Below are 16,373 nucleotides of genomic sequence, written 5' to 3'. Positions count from 1 at the left end.
GGTCACGGACTAACCATTGACCATGTTGTCTAATGACGGTAGTTAGCTATCGTCATTAGTCAAGGGGTCAACTGTTAGTCCGTGACCCAGACCCTATAACGGACAAACTTGTGACCTAAACACTAGAACCGGTACTTATCCTTGACCTAAACACTAAATATCCCTTTTTCTTAAATTAGAATTTTTATTTCTAAGAAGAAAAGGATTATTATTTTTTAAATATGTAACTTTATTTCTACGAAGGACTATGTTTTAAATTTTGAGAAGGACTTTTAGACAATATCCTTTATTAAAAAAAGATTTTTATTTCGTAGAAGGAAAAGATTATTGTTTTTTAAATAGGTAATTTTATTTCTACAAAGGACTATATTCTAAAATTTGAGAAGGGCTTCTAGACAATATCCTTTATTAAAAAATGATGTTTGTCCCAGTCATCGTTTTCCCTTCTGTTTTATTATATAGATGTTGATAGTGATGATCGATATTAGCATTTAGTTGTTTATGTGAGATAAAATTACAAGTGAATAGAATATCAAATTTAATGTTAGCCCATCAGAAAGGGTGGACTACCAAATAAGGCATTAGCACAGATACACTGTTTATTAAAACCTAAATACAATTAAGAGTTTTTATTAAGGACCGAGTGTCTTGATCATAAACCACTATTGGGAGTTTCTTCATCAACTTACAACTCTCTCTACCGATGTACCAGATATCTGCACACCGACGGTTGACGACGAGAAGACAAGAAAGTGAAAGAAGCTTTAGTTGTGTCTTTGTTATTATAAAGGCCGCGGCTTTGGGGAATAAAGAAAAGTCTCTGGGGAATAGAGAATTAGTCAACTTAGAGGACATATTTCTTTTTTAGCCCGAAAGTAAATTTGATTGCCTTTAAGTCCTTAGTCTTCATCTCTTTCTCTTCCCAAAAAAAAAAATCCCAATGAATACAATCATCCAAAATTTCAAATTACCTGGTACGTCCCCTCTCCAGCTCGGAATGAGGATCATTATTTACCTGTTTGTATTGCCGATATACAAAAATGTCATTTTCTCACTCTAAAAGCCTCAATCACTACTTCCCCCCATTATGTACATTCGTGTGTGATTACAGAAGGGAACACAAAAAATAATATTCAATTAACCATTCCTACTACCTACATAACCAAATAACAAACAAATTTCAATTTTCAACTATAACCTACAAACATAGAAAAAAATTCAATCAACACATAATAACCCTAAATTTCCAATTCCAAATCAGTTACCAACCTATCTTCTAGAATACCTAACATATGTCAAGACAATTGCATTCAAAACCCCAACTTCTTCAATAAGATCATAACTTTCTTCAGTAGTTTCTTTTATCAAATTAAAGATTGAATTGAATAATAAGATAATCCAATCATAAAACATATTAACAGTTTCAATTGATTTCTCACGATTGATTTTTTAATATGAGGTCTTTTATATCATGATTTTCCCATATATATTTATATATTAAAAACTCTTAGATATGTATTAAAAACACTTCAAAAGATGAAAGAAATGGACCCAAAAAATGAAATTGCAATAGTATAGAAATAAAAAGATGGATTAAATACTTGTACAATTGTACTCTCGAACTCACATAATTGTAGAAAAACCAAGGAAAGTTCTAAAAGGACGCCATATAATTTGTTTGGCCCACCAAAATCCCCATGAATTTTGCCCTAAAGACGGCCAAAAGTAATAATTACACGCGCGATATAAATAAAGCCACCTAGAAACCAGATGGTTTTGAAGGCTATGTGAGTCGAACTCGCGAGCGCCCTTGCCAACTTCGCTGATTGGGGTTTCGTGTTAACTATATGTCTGTAAATAAATATATAGTAGTAAACAAAACTTTACATATATGAACCCTAGTGGGGGGGGGGGGGGGGGAGGGGGGTCAGTGAGGGCGCCCTGCCCACACCCCCACCGCATGACCATGCTCTCGTGGGTTTCTCTTTCACATTCATGGCTTGTTTGTCAGATAGAAGGGTTTTAGCTATTAAAACCAAAGTAGTATTCGAAATATGTAAAAAGAACAAAAACAGACATTTTAAAATTACTTTGAGTCAGCTATGCCACCTGAGCTGTCATGAGAGGTCGGCACGAGTCTCCTAGGCAACTTAAGCTTTGTCATGACTTAAAGGCCACCAGAATCCAAAAATCTTCGAAGCATTCAAAACACTCAAACCTTCTGATGTCGAAAATTGGCTCCCGGTTAAATCATCATGAAAAAGGGAGTTGATGCATGACAGCCTCCGTTATGATGGTATATTCTGTTTAGAGATGAGGGATTCCTCTGTTCAGCTTTGCTTCCTTGATCTGCTTCTTTAATCTTCTTTGTTCCTTTGCTCCAGCTCCTTGCTCCAGCTCCTTGCTCCTTGTTCCTGTTCGTCTGTTCCCGAGGGGGGAAAACCCGCAAAGGGTTCGAAAACCGCTCCGACGCTCAAGACGGTCAGGGTGCTCTTTGCAGTAAAAGAATGAATATTGATTGATCCTTTTGGAGGGGCGAGTTGTGAGAACTCTGTTTTTGGGGGTGATCCTTCTGGTATGAAGAGATCCTATTTTTGAGAGAGAGAATATGTTTTTCCTCTCTAGCGATCGTGTCCTATGAAGGACGATGTGGGAGGCCTTTAATTATAGGCGAAGGTAGGCCGACTGTGATTAGCGGCGGTGGTGAGGCGGTGACCGTCAACCCGTAATAGAAGTTACCTCTTTTGCGTATCTAGGGTTTTTCTTCGAGTCTATGCCTGATCTTTGATAAGTGAAAGTTCCTAAGTTTAAGGATACTTCGTTTTGATATCTTGTCAGAGTGATAGACTCTAAAGGGGAAGTTTCCTCCTTTAGGTACCTGGAGTCCAATCGGGCTCAAACACTTCAAGATGTGTAACCGACTGAGATCTTTCTGGAAAGTCCGGGATTAAGTCATTAGGTCGCACAGCGCTGATATCTTTCCAGTTCTGGGCGTAAGATATGGGCCGAACCTGTGGAGACCCTCCTTATTCCTTTAGAGATCCCAGGGCTGATCTGTCCATGCCGAGGGCGTTTTGTGCAGAGCTGGTTTCTTCTGGCCGACCTCCCAGTTAGGGGAATGTGCGGTGGACCATCAGGGGTTTTAGCTGTCCTACTGCCTTAAGCCGAGCTGTTCCGAGAGACTTCTGGTCTGATCTTTGACTCTTAAGACGTTAGTCAACGTCTGGACATTTTATGCATCATCAGAACCCATTATCACCATGTTCGGAGATGGAAAAGGAAAATCATCTGAGGAAGCAAAACATGAGAGACACAGATGCACCAACTAAGAAACCAACAATCTTATAAGGGCTCGCAGGCACAAGGTGCTCGACAAAGGCGTTGACGGAGCTCGACGGGTGAAGCGTCATCACTAGAGACGCGACAAGACCACAAGAAGTTCGTGTGGCTGTAGTTGAGCCAAACCTAGTTTTTTAGGATGTGATGATAGTGCACGATGCAAGACTATAGCAATAGATGAAGAGATTGGCGAGCCGAATGCAGAGCTAGTGAAGAAAGAAGAAAAATTTTTATGGTACAAAATTTTGGAGGTAATTGTTTTGTTTATCTTTTGTTTCCCCCAAGTGCCCCAACATCATTTCTTCTTTACTCCTATAACGGTTGCAAGCAATCTGTCGTTGTTAGCAATCTTTAACAGTTTTTCCTCATCTTTCTATCTCCACCTATGGTCACAGCCATTTCTCCTCTCTCTCTCTCTCTCTCTCTCTCTCTCTCTCTCTCTCTCTATATATATATATATATATATATATATATATATATATATATATATATATATATATATCCGCCGACCCCTCCATTTATCTTTCTTCTCTCTCTTTCTATCTCTTTTTCTCTATCTGTTTAGGTGCAGGGGACCTCCCCTTCGTCGGAAGAGTTGGAGAAAGAGTGTTGGGGGAGGGAGGATAGAGAGAGTAATGAGGAGAGAGTAATGAGGAGAGAGTAATGATGGTGGTGGTGGTCAGTGCTGGTAGTCGGAGCTGGTGGTCGAAGATGGGAAGGGATGAGAAGAAGAAAAGTTTTGTTGTCGCATAAAATCTGACGAACTCCATAGTTTCTCTTTAAATATTGTGCATCAGAAAAATTTCTTGTTTCTCCGAAGTCGCCAGACTTTCTAATGTAATACGTAATCACTCTGACACATTTCCATTTACAAGTTAATGCATTGCACTAATTTCTTGTACTAAATACTTTTTGTAAAATAATCCTATCATCTTGACAAAAACTACTCAAGTTTAACTTTAGTTGTTACGGTTTACCTATTACTATCACTATGGTATGTATTTGGTACATGGATTCGGAACAATATAGTTTTTTTTTGTTGAAAGGAACAATATATAGTTGATAGAAAGATTCTCCCATTGCTACTTTTAACTAACTTTTGTATAAAAATTAATTAAAACTTATTAGCAACACTTTAATAATAAATAAAATGATTTAAAAACAATAGAATGAGGGTGGGGGATTGAGGAAGGGCTAAGAGCATCTCCAATGGGACACTCAATCTCTAACACTTAGAGTGCCACATATGAATTTTTGGGGTTTTTGTTAAAAAACCATTTCCAATGGAACACTTTGTTAGACACTCTAATATGATGGGGACACATTTATTATAGGGTGTCTAGAGAAAGAAACTCTAAAATAAGATGTCCACTTGAGACTCTCTAAGTGTTATTTTAAAATTCCAACCAATAAAAAACTTTGCTTTTCAACTATCTTTTATCCATTGGATTGAAGAGGGACATGTATATTAAGTAGAGAGACTTTAGAGATCTCCATTGGAAGCCAACAAAAATTAGAGTGTCTCTGTGCTAACATTTAGGAAAGAGAGTCTCTATTGACACTTGACAATTAGGATTTACAGAGTGTTTGTTAGAGTGTCCCATTGGAGATGCTCTAAGACCTAAGTAAGATGTTAGTCACTTTCGGCGAGCGTGGTAGTTGATAAGGGCACTTATGACAAATGCCCCCATAAAAACACTTGTTAGCTGACTCAGTCCTCCCTCGTAAAACCACGTGGTCCCGATTCAAACTCAATGTTCTTAACAACTTCTAAGTCCACCTGCTCCCAGTTGTTGTCTTTTGACTCCAAGTCTGCAACTGAAGGCCTATAGTCTCATCTCACGGCTGATGGCTCAACAGCTAGAGACCAACTGATTATAATTTATTTTGTTTAGGGTTAATTCTATTTTGGTCCTCCAAATATGATCATCTACCAAAATGGCCTCCGAAAGATGAGCAACTTCTAAAATAGACCGCTAAACTAGTTATCCGTCTATTTCTCTCGGTTCGACATTACCTGCCAACTACTTCCACTACCAAACTCATCCTTCAACATTTACTATTTGTCCGATATGAGAGAAATTTAATTTATATTTATTTGCAAAGTGAGATTATGTTGGATTTTTTAGTCGAAAAACTCCTTTATACTATCACATTTCTCTCCCTACCTTCTCTTCTTTATCTCAAAACATAACTTCCAACTGCTTCCCGAACTAGTTGAATTCTAACCCCATCCTATGCATTCAAGAATAACAACAAGTCTTTCTTCGATGTCCATTATGGTTACCTCTTAACTACATTGATGATTCTTCTCTTTTTCTTTAATGCGAAATCTATAGAGAAAAAATTTGAGGTCGCACGAAATTCAGAATTCTAAGTTTTCAATTGTGTTTGTAATGGGGGTTAGAGTATGAAGGGGCATCTTTTATTTTGCTTGGTTCATTTTAAACCCAAATATGCTTTATTCTAATTAAGTTCATTGATTTTTTTTTTTTGTGATATCCATTTATGAAATAAAATCATGTTTTTAGATTTTATCCTTCAAGAAATCATTGTTTAGTTTTCTGGAAGATAATTTGTTAGCTGAAACCAAATGCCCTAATTTTAATCAGTTTCATTTCTCATGTTAGTTATTTTGAAATGAAGGGTCTTCTTTGATGTATAAGAAGAAATTGAATGGGAAGTGGTCGAAAAACGTGGGGGGCAAGCTGAGGATGCTGTGGAAAATTGTGTTTGATAGTTTATCGTTAGTTGTAGCCATTAATCAGGGTCGTCCCTGACTTTTCGATGGCCCGAAGCGAGGTCTGAAAATGTGGCTCCTTCTATCAAATTGTAAAACGTTTAAATGTATTACATGAAAACCGAAAATACCGCAAAATATTTTCATCATATTTATATAACAAAATAGTGTTTTTGATAATTACAATCACTGAAATTTTGTTCTTCTTAAATTTTTCGATGCTCACTAATAATCTTCGAATAATCAAGACTCCCAGCCATATCCTTCTCAATAGATAATATAGCTAACCCGCTTAACCTTTCTTGCGACATAATAGATCGAATATAAGACTTAATCAACTTCAACTTAGAAAAACTTCTTTCTGCAGAGGCAACAGTAACTGGTATCCTTAACATAATTCTATAAGAAATCCATGTGTTCGGGTAACAACCTTTCATATCTTTCAAAAAATCTAGCACTTGAATTGGTCTTTTGATCTCATTTGGTAAAAGACGCTTCAACACTTTCAGTTCGAAAAATAAGTCTAGTTCGTCTATGTCATATGACTCATTATGCAGAGGCAACAGTAGCTGGTATCGTTAACATAATTCTATAAGAAACTCATGTGTTCGGGTAACAAGCTTTCATATCTTTCAAAAAATCTAGCACTTGAATTGGTCTTTTGATCTCATTTGGTAAAAGACGCTTCAACACTTTCAGTTCAGAAAATAAGTCTAGTTCGTCTATTTCATATGACTCATTATGCTTGAAAAAGGTTTCAAGGCAACCACATGAATCTATGAAATCACTATCATCTTGGGAGTTTAACTTTTTTAACTCAAACAGAAAACAAAATATTTCCCTGTACTTATGAAACTGACCAACTTACAACAAAAAACAATATATTCTGTTTCTAGAAATTGAATAAACAGTCTGATTTGGCACTTTGGCTTGAAGAAAAGAAAGGATATTGGGATTTCATGATTTGGATATTTAAAAAACATTTTTGTTTCACAAGTCAAACAAACTGTTGTATCCACCATTCATTTAAATATCATCAAATTGGGTGGCCCTTTTTACTTAACATTTGTTAAATGGGCCCTTATAATTTTTTTAGATACTTGAACTTCCTATATATTTCTTAAAGAAATTAATGTCTTAGTGGCCCCTAAAAGTCGGTGGCCTGAAGCGACGCTTTGTTCGCTTTGGCCCAGGGCCTCCCCTGCCATTAATGTGGAATAAGAGACATAAACCCTTCTGCAAAGAAGAAGCGTATCTAGAAAGAACAAGAGATACTATAACTCTTTGTGGGACGAAATTAACTACTAATGTGACTAATATTTCTAACAGAGTAATACGTGAACAAATCACCAATATTCTTGGCCGCATTAATCTAATGTGAGGCAAAGTCAAATATTGGTACATAGAAGGAAAAAAGATTGAGGTCAACTAAAAAAGATTGAGGTCAACAAAAAAAAGGTCATAAAGTCCAATATTTTTTCAACTTTTAACCAACATCCGGTGAATTATAATTGATTATTTGTAACTTTATACACTAAAGAGATGATGTAATCATAAAACAAATTTATTTTGAATATATACTAATTCACTAAGGGTCTTTGATAGTGTGAAAACAAGGTGGGAAAGTCGATTTTCTTACGAAAATCGATTTCCACTGTTCGATAGGAACAAAAAAGTGTGAGAATAAAATTCTAATAAGAAACAAAGATTGGAAAACACTTCAAACTATTTTACCACAAAATTGATGGTAAAATGATTTTCTCATGGTTGGGAAGGCGGATCTTTCTCTTAACCAACTTTCTCTCCCCCTCTCACACACGACCAACAACAAGCAATAGTGATAGGTAAAGTGGAAGATGATCATCTTCCCTCTCTCTCTCTCACTCTCTCTCTCTCTCACATATAACCCTTGATCATCATATAACAATTGATCACTTCTCCTCTAACCAAATCACTTCTTCTCTTAGCAAATCACTTCTTCTCCTTTCCCTCTTATCATATTAACCCTAGAAACTTCATTTTGATTTTCAGATCGAAATTATGTCCTACATATATGTATTTGAAGAACAATACTATTCTTGGGTTTAACAAAGTTGAACAACAAATTTATTTGAACAACAGATTGGGTTTAGAAAATTGAAGAACACTTCGGAATTGAATATGCTTTATAACTTTCCTGCATTAGATCTTATTTTAGTGCAAATAATATACTCCATTATTTAGGTTGTATTATATTTGTACGAAAAGATTGGCCTTCAAGAAAAAGAAAAGGTATAATTTGAGGAAAATATTCAGTAAACTGTTAACCAAACAAGCCTTTAAAACCGAAAGTGAATTGGTTGTAGAGGTGGTAAACTCAATTACCTTATTAATAAAGAGTTAAAGAAGATATCTTATTGTAATCCATTAATTTGAGGGGGTAAGTATAATTACCAATTAAATAAGGATATGTCCTTCAATTGATTTTAAAACTTTCAAATTGAGTTAAACTTTTTAAATTCTAAATCTTATGGTTAATTACTCAACCAAAAAAAAAAAAAAATCTTATGGTTTAGTGTGGATTGCAACCATAACTTCAAGGGTGAATAATGATATGTAGAAAGTCAAAATGTTGTAAAATCTATCCAAATCCCAACCCAAACATATCCAGGGAACTAAAAAAAAAGATCCAGTAGGCTTAAGAAGAAGTGGCCAACCACTGCATCAAATAGAGGTGCACGTCGTCTTAATAATTTTATGAAAAAAAGTTTCTAATGGATCAAAAAACACATGCAACAAATGAAATAAGAAAATGACCATACACCAAATATAATAGGAATGGGAGTACTCTTTTAACAAAAAAAAAGAAATAAATAAGAATGGGGAGTACTAAGTGTGGACTTACTTACATGTTACTTTTTTTTTTTTTTGATGAAGGACTTACATGTTACTTAGACCCACAAATAATATCAGATCAACTACAGATGGCCACCTTTTGTTGAATAATGTTAAAGGTAATAGGCTTTAGCTTTTTAGTTGATAAATGATGTTTGGTCAAAAATGTGAGCAGGCAAGAAGCAGAATGTTAATGTGGCTGATTCTCATTGGTCCAAATATATGGAGAAAAAAATATCTTGATCAATAGGAACCGTTCGCATCAACTTTCAGGACGATTGTCGGTTTTCATTTTCGAACCCGATATATTTTCTCTTTATAATTTAGATTATAACTGGAAAATAAAAAGAGAACGCTTAGAAAGGTAGGACATTAAAGCTAAGGGGTGAGGTGAGCCGAACCAAGCCCCATTCTAGACTCTATCCTCTTTTCCAACTTCTGGCCATTAAAAAATTTATAAATACATAATTTTCATCTAAACAACTACTAGACATTTTCCTATAAACTTTTTTGTTTGTTGAAGAGTCATTTTCCTATAAACTTGGGGATGGAGAAATCTTGTTCATTCATGGCAATGGAAGGCATTCAAAATTGGTGCAACTCATCAGCCAGTAGAAGTATCCGATTAGGTCGTCATCAAAATGACATATCATCATACATGGCAAACAACATCGAAAACGAAGATCTTCCAAAGGTTAATTATTTTAAACTAACCCGATCATCAAGTACAAAAAAATGGAAAGTGTTTTGGAGAAAAATAAAGAAAGAAAAGAAGAAAATTTTCAGTTTAAGTTCAAGTTCAAGTTCGGGTCGAGTTACATATGATCCTAATAGTTATTTAAAGAATTTTGATCAAGAATTGGCTCGTATTGAACCTGAAAACCTATCTCGATCATTTTCAGCGCGATTTGCCGATCCATCAAAGATTTATCGGAGAAATGAATTCATTATGGTTTAATTTGATTTAGGGTTTTAATTAGTATTTTTTTTCTTGTTTATAGCCATTAATAATGTGTTAATTACGGAAGAATTTCATCAGTGTAGTTGTAAACAAAGTTACGAGTAGATAAGAGAATTACATCTTTGATTGTACATGTGAATTCTAAAAGATTTTTCTTTTAATACAGCTGGTTTTGTTTCTATAAATTTGGGTCTGGTTGAATCTTGGGACATTCAAATTAGGTGGCTAATGATATTTATAATTAGTGGATTTTATCGGTAATTGCAGAGTCGGTCAATGTTAACGATGATATTCCTTTAACAACGACACTCTTTAACAACAAAATCATGCATAGAGGTTTTGTGTTCGGTTAATAATCAAAGTGGTGACTTACGATTTTTTAGGTACAAATTAGATCATAAAAATCTGAAGTGTCCTTTTCCTTAAAATTTAATTTGAGTAGGAGTTATGCTCTTTTAAGTAAAGGGGCTTTATTTTTCTTTAATGTAGCTAAAGGGATTTTGTGCTGGGTTAAGAAAAAAAACGGGAAAAAAATATATCATTGGAGAGAAACAAGAGTGCAATAGAAAGGTTATGACTCAAGGATAACGGTGAGAAATGGATTATTTGGGTGCGTAACACTCAAACTTTTGAGTCTGAAGACTAGACGAGTCAGAGTTTCGAGCAGAGCTAGTTAGCATTTCAAACTGGTGGCAATCGAGAATCAGATATCATTTGATGCCGAAGTTGAAAATATTGTTTATTGGTAAGATGGGTAGTTGAGACGGGCCGATGCTCAAGTTATACGAGTGGGTGAGGCTTTTTTTGGATGAAGCCCAATCCCATCCATCCATCCATCACGGGCTTCAGGCGGTCCATTTGCCTACCGGACCCTGTAATTGTGGGCCGGGCTTGGGGCTTGATTCCAAGGCTTTAATTATAGAGGAGACCCTATTTTGTTTTAGATTTTTATGAAATTAGAGTTTGGCACCAAACAGTGAAAGCGAGTCAGCAACACTCTCTCTCTCTCTCTCTCTCTCTCTCTCTCTCTCTCTCTCTCTCTCTCTCTACTGTATATGCAAGTGCGGGACCTGCAATCTGCAGAAGCTCACAGACAAACTTTTCAGTCCATTAATACATACATCTATCTTCATCTCCCTCTATCGCTCTCTCTCTCTCTGACTCTCTCTCCCAAAACCCTAAAAGTTTTCAGAGTATACATATAGAAAATCAAGAAGAACCCTCCTCTTTTTCTCTCTCTCACATATGTTTCTTCTTTCTAAGTATTTCAATCTCAAATAACCATGAAAACCCAACACCAAAAGCTTAAAAACCCACCTCGTCCACTCTTCTCTTGTGGAATTTTTCATTATTGCACCGAACCCGTTCTCAGCCCTACCAATCCTCCTCCTTCCACACCCATCTTCCCACCACCCATTTCTTCTCACCCACCACCACCACCACCACCACTTCGACCCATTAATCCATCACCACAACCCGAATCTGAATCATCTTCTTCCTCAACCTCCCAAAGCTTTACCCAATGGAGATTCCCTCTACCAGATTCACCAATGTCATTAAACCAACACCCAGTTTCTCAATTCACTCATCACCCAACTTCTGAAATACCACCGCAGACTAATAACCCACCACCACCGCAACTAACTGTTCCCTACACCAACCAGGCTGAGCTATTCCACGTGGCGGAACTCCAATTCAGTAGTAGCAATGATTCCCACGCCACCCGACTCTCAACTCTTTACCTTCTCGAACGCTCACTTGTCCCAAACCCACCGACAGATGGAGGTAAAGATCCGGCTTGTCCACCGGCTGTGATGGGTGAGGTAGTCAAATTCTTAAGAGACAATGAAGGGGCAAAACCGGCAACAAAAGTATTATTGGCTTTATGTTTGTCCGAGGGGAACAGACACGTGGCGGTTGAGACTGGAGCTGTTGTGGAGGTGGTGGAGGTATTGCCGGAGTTAGAAGGAGCCGCGGCGGAGAGAGCATTAGCGGCACTTGAATTACTTTGTACGGTGGCGGAAGGAGTGGCGGAGCTAAGAACTCATGCCTTGGCGGTTCCGATGCTTATACAAGTGGTGGAGAGGATGATGGGAAGAGGGAAGGAATGTGCAATTAGTGTTCTTGCTGCTATTTTCAGCGGCGGCGGCGTTGGTGGTGGAGAGGCGGTGGATTTGCCGGAGGAATTAGCGAAGGCAATAGTGATGGGATTGCAGGGAGAGTGTAGTGCAAGAGGGAGGAGAAAGGGGATTCAGTTGTTGAAATCTCTTCAAGAAAGTGGACGGCTGGATTTCATTGAAGAAGGACTACCGTTGATAATGAATTATGGGCCATAATTAGTTTTAGTTTTTGTTAACTTTGTATGACCAATAATTTATAAAGCTATTAAGTTGTGAGATGTTGCTTATGTGATTCTCTCACTCCACTTTGCTTACACTCGTCTAAAAGGTCCCCAGGGGCTAGGGTTGGAACTTTGACCGCCAAACCGTACCCGTCTCGGTCCGCCCATGACCGACAGTGACCGTAGATACCCGGTGTCCGAGCCGAGCGTTACCCGCCCGGCCGGTGAATTCAATCGGACGGTCACGAACAAAAGGGCCTACCTGGAGGTCCGCCCGTGACCAACCGATTTAAGTAAAGACCGCTCGCCCGATCATAAACCCGTCCTACGAGTCGTTTAGTCCGCACTATTAACCGAAAGAAGATTGACCATTAGATTTTGTAGGGTTATACTGGAGCCGTTGGATTTCCTTCCGCCTGAGTATATAACGGAAAAAAAACCCTAGATCCTTTCATTTCTTCTCGCTTCTCGAACCGACGACTGAAATCCCTAAAAGTTGTGAAATCTCAAAAGCTAAGATCTAACCCTAAAATCCTAAATCCCTAATCTTACAAAGTTCAACCCTCATTAGTCATTAGTCTTCACTCTTGAACGAAGAATCGAGCCATCGACCTTCAACCAATCAACCTAAATCTCTAATCTTTGTTGGTTTGGATTATTATCTTCATTCTTTAACGGTTCAACCCTCAAAATCAAAGGTACTATCTAAAATTCTAAATATATTCATTCATGTTCTTCGTTTTAAATAAAAAAAAATTTGTTCGAAAAATTCCTTTCTTCTTTTGTTCATTCTTTTTTTGTTTCTAATGAGTGCGGGCTGGGGACCGCACTTGCCCCCACCACAAGGGACCTATAATATTTATGTTGTTTGAGTTAGGATTATAGTTTTAGTTTTGATAAGTCAGAATTGGGTTGGAATTTTCGTTCGTCTCTCTTCTTTCCTTTTTAATTTTTTTTTAATCTAAACATTTTCCTATTTAACTTTTTCTCTCTGAACTTTATTTCTTTTTCTCTATCGTGTATCATCTGACAATATGATATGACCATGCCCGTTTGTTGAGGAGTGCGGGGTGGGGCCCGCACTGGCCCCCACCACAAAGGACCTATAATATTTATGTTGTGTGAATTATGAATTTAGTTTTAGTTTTGATAAGTCAGAGTTGGGTTGGAATTTTTCTCATTCGTCCCTCTTCTTTCCTTTTTAGTTTTTTTTTTTAAATCTAAATGTTTTCCTATTTAAAATTTTCTCTCTAAACTTTATTTCTTTCTCTTTGAACTTTTTAAGTAATTTTTATTTCAGAACATACTCTCTTTAAAATGACGGTAAAAGTTTCTCTGTTAACCTTCTTAGTAACACCTAAAATTGTAATGTACCATGTGTTTTCCTTTCTGATCTGTCATCCCTCAAATTTCAAAAGTCCGGTTAAATTTCTTAAAAAAATGATATATAAATGAATCAAAGTTTATTTATGTATTACTCAAAATATATTATTTAACTAGTTAGAAAATATTTTAGTGAACAAAAGAAATAATTCCATGTATTAATCAAAAAATGATATATAAATGAATCAAAGTTTATTAATGTATTAATCAAAGTTTATTAATGTATTAATCAAAGTTTATTTATGTATTAATCAAAATATATTATTTAACTATCTAGAGCTTGCTTAAGAAGCAAACTTTTAATTCTGTTTAATTATAATTGTTGATTGTTCCAATTTCTTTAGTCACGTGGGTTTGTACAAAAGAAAAAGGAAAAAAATGTGTTCCAATAATATATTTTTGTTATCTCTTTTTCTTTTCTTAAGGTTGTGTTTGTTGTACCAGAGAAATAATTTTATGGAAATAAAAGAATTTTATGAAAAGAAATTTGCTTAAGAAGCAAATTTTTAATTCTGTTTAATTATAATTGTTGATTGTTCCAATTTCGTTATTCACGTGGATATATATATATATACAAAAAAAAAATGTGTTCCAATAATATCTTTTTGTTATTTCTTTTACTTTTCTTAAGGTTGTGTTTGTACCAGAGAAATAATTCCATGGAAATAAAAGAGTTTTATGGAAAGTCTTCCACGAAATTTATCCGTGGAAATAAGAGTTCTTTCGTCTTGTGGTCATTTATTATTCTGTGGAATTACGAACTTTGTTATTTTGTTCACAACTAACTTCTACGAATATAATATTCAATTAAGAGTTTTATTTACTCTTTATGTAGTGAAAATGACATTTTACCCTTATGTTGTCAAAATGACATTTTCATCCTTATACTGCCCAAATTATATTTTTACCATTATAATGTCCAAATTATATTTTTACTCTATGTTGTCAAATATTTTTACTCCTATGTTGTCAAGTTATTCAACCTTGTGCCACTTTGCTAACTAAAACGTAAGAATGTCCAGCTGTTAATAAACAAGATAAAAATGTAAATTCGACAATGTAGGATATAAAAAGATTTCCTAATATAAAAGGGTAAAATTGTCATTTTAATATACCACTGTAGACATGCCATTTTTACAACATAAAGGTAAGAATATTATTCAGACGACATAAGGGTAAAAATGTCATTTTGGTATTATACGAGGGTAAAAATGATATTTTGACATCATAAAGGTAAATTGTCAATTTGATATTATAAAATGATAAAAATGTAATTTTGGCTACATAAAGCCAAAACGCCATTTTGACAACCTGGTAAACATGTCATTTGGTAAGAAAGACAAAAATGTCATTTGCCCAATGTACAAGTAAAAGTGTATTTTGCTAAATTTTCTGGGTAAAAATGTCATTTTGAACATATGTGGAGATAAATATTATGCTTCAAGTATCCGAATATATTAAAATATTTTTATTTTGATGTTTCACTTTCCACGGAAGCTAAGTCTTAGGGGAACAAGGAATTAAAGTGGACTATTTCATCACAATAGGTTCTCTAGGGAAATAAAGCCATGGAATTACACTTCGTATCAAATGGTGAAAATACTTATTTCCATAGAAATTATTTTATTTCCATGGAAATAGGTGATATCAAACACACCCTTAACAATATTGAGAAGAAGTATATTACCAAGATTTATCCCATGTAATTTAGGCAATACCCCTCACCACTAATGTCTAATTAGCGATATCCTTTTTTTTTAATTAGATATTAGTGAAACTCTTTTTTTGCACTTTAAAGTACGAAAACACTCTTATTCTTATTGTTTTTTGGGTCCATGGGTATATAGACCAAAATAATGTTTAAAAAAGGTTTATGATTCAATCTTCCCAAAATATGGATATTTAGTCTTTTTACATTATGGACATAAAAACTCTCACTTTCTAAACACAGTACCGTCGATGTCCCAGAGTCAAATTTCGCGCGTTTTGGATTTATTAGCAAAAAATGGATTGAAACAAATCATAATTTCTCTCCTCTAAACAGATTTGGAAATCAAATTTTTCTTTCCTATTATCCGAATCAATCAGAAACCAAAATCCTAACCAAAATAAAACGCCATCACCACGGATATTTCCAAATCAATTTTCTCTCTCTTCTTTACAGATTTGGAAACCAAATCAATTTTCTCTATCTTACTATGTAAATTTTATTTTCGATTCAAATCAATTTTCTCTCACTTAACTTTCAGCTTTGGAAAGAGTATATTTTGTGGGATCAATTTAGCGTGATTTGGGGGTTAATATACAAAACATATATATCACTTTCTCTTACTTAACTTCCAGATTTGGAAATAGTATATTTTTCTGGGAACATTAAAGCAGCATTTGTTTTCGTTTTTACTCAAACATCGAATACTAATTATGAAACAAATACGTAAATTATGTGTTATTTAAGACGAGGAAACCATCATATGTCATGTATACAACGTAATTTATCAAATGTATGTGGGTCTTGTTTAATAAATTACACATAATTTCTTTTACATTACACATCGTTTTCATTCTGTTACAAAAAAAACGTACTAAATCTTCCCTGGTTCAAAAATGGTGCTCATCCATGTACTCTCCATTTGTAGTCTTGAGCAGGACAAACAACAGTTACACTATATTGTCGAAGAGCATATCCAAATGCTTTTGCACCACTAGGAAACAGCTGACCAACTTCAGTAAATATT

The 16,373-nt window shown here is 35.4% G+C and overlaps 1 protein-coding gene across 1 annotated transcript; it reads left to right on the top strand.

Moving 5' to 3' along the window:
• The first annotated feature begins 10,856 nt into the window (after positions 1–10,856).
• On the top strand, positions 10,857–12,309 carry LOC147538940 (ARM repeat superfamily protein). Its single transcript, XM_086644256.1, has one exon. It carries the CDS (start codon positions 11,198–11,200, stop codon positions 12,248–12,250), a length of 1,053 nt encoding a protein of 350 aa, XP_086500382.1. The 5' UTR covers positions 10,857–11,197; the 3' UTR covers positions 12,251–12,309.
• The last annotated feature ends 4,064 nt before the right edge of the window (positions 12,310–16,373 follow it).

This window comes from Eschscholzia californica, unplaced genomic scaffold (assembly GCF_041429995.1).
Source record: "Eschscholzia californica isolate CP2 unplaced genomic scaffold, dmEscCali1.0.p SCAF_5, whole genome shotgun sequence".
In the NCBI taxonomy this organism is placed as follows: Eukaryota; Viridiplantae; Streptophyta; class Magnoliopsida; order Ranunculales; family Papaveraceae; genus Eschscholzia; species Eschscholzia californica.
Note: the sequence above shows the minus strand (reverse complement) of the source record. Positions and strands in the feature narration are given on the sequence as shown.